The sequence below is a fragment of the Gadus morhua genome, chromosome 12, assembly GCF_902167405.1.
Source record: "Gadus morhua chromosome 12, gadMor3.0, whole genome shotgun sequence".
Classification (NCBI taxonomy): Eukaryota; Metazoa; Chordata; class Actinopteri; order Gadiformes; family Gadidae; genus Gadus; species Gadus morhua.
The window spans coordinates 3,457,896-3,462,895 of NC_044059.1; the positions used below are offsets into that span (position 1 = coordinate 3,457,896).

Consider the following 5,000-nt stretch of genomic DNA (forward strand, 5'->3'; position numbering starts at 1 on the left):
CATTAAAGATGCACACACAAATACAAATTCAGAGACATATGCACACACAGCAGACATCAGCTTGGAGATCTGTCTGTGACTTCAGTATGTGTTTTACTGTAAACAAGGAGGCCATTCATGCGGCCTAGCCATGAACATCTGTGTTAGCTATAATCTTTTAAAGGAAAAATACCACAACATATCCTTGTTATTCACCAACAATAAGTTGATATGGCAGCACATGAATACCTTCATCTGTTAGGAATTCATCCATCGAAAATGCTAATATATAACAGTTACTTATATTACAATATGTTGCATTATAATTGCCAATTGTTGTAGTTAATTCAATTGATTACAATTATTGTGGTTTTAAGAAGACGTCACCTGTACATTGTGAGAAACGTATTGATACAAATAGATTTATTGGTGGTGATACCACCAATAAAATAAAGATTGTGTCAATGTGTAAACCAGTGAGGGGAGTATATATGAGGGACAATGTGAGGAGAGGGGAATGTTACGGTGAGGAGAGTGTTACTGTGAGGGGAGGAGCGTGTTCTTACCTGTGAAGGGAGGGGAGAGTTACTGTGAAGGGGATAAGATTGTTTCTGTGAGGGGTGGGGGTTTTACCTGTGATGGAAGGGGACTGCCACCATTTACAGAGGAGTTTAATGTCATTCTGCTGTCACTAAAACTCGGACCGTTGAAGAAAGAGTCACTTGTTGCGTCACTGGCCTTCCCCTTCTGCTGCCACCCTGTTCAGAGACAGAGATGGTGAGAGGAAGGGAAAGAGAGGGGAAAGAGAGCCAGACAGACGCATGAAGAAGGAAGTTACTATGGTGTCTTTGACTTTTACTAAAGAAGGAGGTTAATATCGTTGAGCAGCACAGGGGTAGAAGATTACCGATACTTAGCGGCAAACTCAAACACTTATTTTAGAGCTTTGTTACTTCCGAGAACAGAATCACAGCAAAAAAGTGCATTCTCTTAAAAAGAAACAACTACAAAGATGAAAGGTTTTTCACACTCAGTTATGAAATGGATGTCTCTCTAACACATGTTGGCGATGGCAAAGACCCTGGCACACAGGCTTGTTTTCTGGCCAACACATTCTGCAGAAACCATTAAACAGAGTAATTATCAAGGGGTATATAGTGGTCCCACCGTGAGTTAGGAACCTGGGGCCGAGCCAGACCCTACCCAGGCCAGATGGTTTACACGGAATCCAATTCATCTGTCGGAACAATCAGTTGTTCCAGATCATCCTCGGGCTCCACGTGAACTACTAGGCGTCTACTGGGGTGAACTACAAATACACTCCCAATCCTCGCATGCACTCTCTCCACACAGACACACGCACGCACGCACGCACGCACGCACGCACGCACGCACGCACGCACGCACGCACACACGCACGCACGCACGCACGCACGCACGCACGCACGCACGCACGCACGCACGCACGCACGCACACAGTACCGGGCAAGGAGACACACCCGGCACTAACTGTGAACTCTGTGATTTCTATCGCCACAGGAGCCGAGATCCAAATCATCGAGAGACACGAGTCATAGCAGCGTGCTTTGAAATGCTTTGCTGAGAAATGGGAGATGGAGCCAGACATTAAGACATGATGTAATCGCTGTCTGTTGTTCAGGGATCAATGACAAGAGGGAAGACAAAACATTGATCATATAACGTCATAACAGGGATCACAGCGGGAACTCAGAAGCCATATTCTAGAGTAAATTTCAAGCTTCTGATTTGGCTTCTGCGTGAGGGCAACGAATCATAAGATAAATAACCAGAACAAAATACGACAGATTTTGGGCGCTTTCCAACCACTCATCCAAAATATCCCATGAGCACAAATCTGATTGCACCAGTAGTCGGTACATTTACTCTGACCCTAACGTCCCCAGCCTTCTCTACGTCTTTCACACCTGACCTGAGCTCTCACTAATTATACGTAGCGGAGTGATGCTCATTGTGAGAATGTGTGTCGAGATCATATGAGGTTAAAGACAACGAGGAGATGAAGGGGGACGTCGCCCTTCAAAGGGATTCCACGCCCCTTGCGGAATTCCTGCCTTAGAGCGTCACTTTGTAGGATGAGAACACACACATAAACACCAAGACAGGCAGACACACGGAGATAGACAGACGGATTTACAAAAAAATGATACACAACAGATGTCCCAGACAGGTGGAACAGAGACAGCAAGACAACAACAGAACATATCCTATATTCAAACCCTGCCTGTTTTGGCTAATAGTACACACTGCCCTGGTTCAAATGTTATAGGTCTGTCGAACAGCAATGTTTTTCGTAATTACACATTCCCAGAGCTGCCACAAGTTGTTTCGGATCACAGCAGATGGGATTTGTCACACACACCTTGTCTTGAACCGCGACAGATGTGCTAGCCCATTATGCGTTTCACCTTAATGGAACAGCTACTCCACAAGCATTCCACCAGCAAGGAAGTAATGACATCACTCTCACAGCTATGACCTCATTGAAACAGGGCTTGTGCAAGATGTTACTCACTCTTCTATTGGAGTAATGGATATTATACCATGGGGAGTCAAGCGATAACTCGAATACTTTGAGCAGAATGTTAAAGACAATTTCCCAATATGGAAATAGAGATAAACACAAAGAGCATCCAAATTGTATGATGATGGTATCATCGAGTCTGTATATATTGGTGTAAAAGTGGCAAAAGGAGGACCCAATTGAAGAAGTTAATGATCAAATGGAATAAAACAAATCTTCACCACACTTACAGGTAGAAGTGATGTGCTGATGTAAACAAGTCCCATGACAATGACAGGAAATACACTTTTCAGCAGAATTGCAGGAAGTCTTCTGCAAAGGCAGAGCAAAGAAAATAGGCTCAACCCAAAGCTGTTGACTTCAAAAAACTCCTGCAAGGAGTTTGTGTATGTTTCAAATTTAATTATTGCCACCATTTTTTGGGGAATTGCAAAACAATACGAGAAAAATCAGAGAAAGATCTTAAAGGACAAAGCCGAAAAGCAAGTTTCACATCCCCTTGCTTTCCAGTAAGGGAAATTCCTTATTATCCCCTTTATTTTGACCTTATTTTTTCTGCCATGTACATGGCGGACCTGTTTGTTTAATGCTGTTTCCACCCACTCAGTAAATACTGTACATGCAGTATGTGTACACGTGTGCATGTGTGTTTTCTGTCTCGCTCATATTCTTCCCCTCTCGATTAGTTTTCCACAATCAGCCAACACTCCAGTATGAGTATAATGGTTCTCTGTGTGCTGTGGTAAGGTTGCCTTTAGTACCATCACCCCCTCTCTCTCTCTCTCTCTCTCTCTCTCTCCCTCCCTCTCTCTCCCTCTCACTCACCCAATCAAAATAGCAGCGTTGGCATACTGTCGGTAAATCTTTCCCGGGCTGGTTCGCCAGTCAGTCCCAGGTGCCATACAGAGGACTTCTGTGTATATCTCCACTGAAAATATGTGGAGGGCCACATGTTGGTTTCAATCAAGTCCTCTGCTTTAGGATGTTAGCAACTTCATAAATGTGTTTTTCCGCAAGCATTTTGTCGCTGCAGGTATTCGCTGAAGTTTATTTCTTTGCTTTGTAATCCCCCACATAGTGTCCCATCACAGTAGGGCCGGGTCTCACCTGCTTTGTGGCCCTGTCCTCCGGGACTGAGGCCGTTGCTGTGGAGCGAAGCGGAGCGGGACAGTGGGGTGCTCCGGGTGGGCACGGGTACAAAGGTGGGGTCTAGGTCCAGAATGAGCTGGTTCAGCTGCTCTATGGACTCCTCCATGTCTGTGCTCAGAGACAACTCCTCCTCCTGGGACAGTTCAGACAGTGAGGAGGTGTCGCCAAGGGCAACGCGCAACACAGCCTCCCTACTGCTTGTTCCCCTTGGAGGGGTGTAGGGCGCGGGGTGTCCCCCGTTCACTACGGCGTCTCTGGCCTCCGGGATGTACCTGCTGTAGTCCAAGGGAGCGTGGAGAACACGCTGCCACTCCAAGTCTCTAGGCGACGGAGATGCACACATCCGGACGCGCCCCTGGAGACCGGTGCCCGTCTCGTCAGAGGACAGCCGGCCGACGGCAGCGGAGCTCGGATCGACGAAGGCGGGGAGAATTGTATCGGCGTCTTCCTCATCGTCCAGGATGTCAGTCTCTCTCTCGCCGGTTTGAGATCCTCCTCCGTCAACTCCGCCGGGAGCGGAGATCTCAGTCATGACCTCCGGGGGAGGTGGGGTGCGGTCTGAGACTTACGCCAAGGGCAGCTTGAGTGTGGAAGCGGATGCTCAGAAGCCGACGGTGCTGAGGTCCCTGCGTCCCTTGATCGGCCACACCCCGTCAGAATAGCAGACCTGTGACTTTTGAAAATCCCGCTGGTTTCTCACTGCATCTCTGATGTCCACACATCACTGGGGTAAAGAAGAAAAAAAAGCATTCTAAACATATATAATGTATTTTTTCAAGTTATACATTGCATATGGGTAGTACATGATGCACATTTGAAAATATATTCAGAATAGACACCATTAACCTATAGTTTACAATCAAATTATGCATGACTGTATCCGCACAGACAGCTCTGTATGAATCATTATTCCATACACACAGTCCGTGACACACGCAGCACCTGTTGCACCACAGACCTCACTCTAGACTAGCTTCATCATGATAACAAGCCCTTTGTGTGGAGCATGCGTGTGTCATAGAAAGGACATGTCAGAGAACCTTTACCTTGGGCCAGGTAGACACACACACACACACACACACACACACACACACACACACACACACACACACACACACACACACACACACACACACACACACTCGCGCACAGGTGGAAAGATACGCATTAACATTATAAAGACATGATTGCACACAAGCATACCCAAAGACAGGTAAGAAGATAACATTATAAACACACACACACACACACACACACACACACACACACACACACACACACAAATACAGGCCGACACAGATAAGTATTT

General features: G+C 46.4%; 1 protein-coding gene across 2 annotated transcripts in view; it reads right to left on the reverse strand.

Annotated features, from left to right (window-relative positions):
• tns3.2 (tensin 3, tandem duplicate 2) overlaps window positions 1–5,000 on the reverse strand; it is a 23,243-nt gene that overhangs the window by 16,579 nt on the left and 1,664 nt on the right. For both annotated transcript variants that reach the window (XM_030372748.1, XM_030372749.1), the window contains 2 exons: window positions 3,650–4,415; window positions 613–737 (listed from right to left, as the gene is read on the reverse strand). In XM_030372748.1, coding sequence (XP_030228608.1) covers window positions 613–737; window positions 3,650–4,223 — 699 coding nt within the window. In that variant the 5' untranslated portion in view covers window positions 4,224–4,415. The remainder of the gene's footprint in view (window positions 1–612; window positions 738–3,649; window positions 4,416–5,000) is intronic.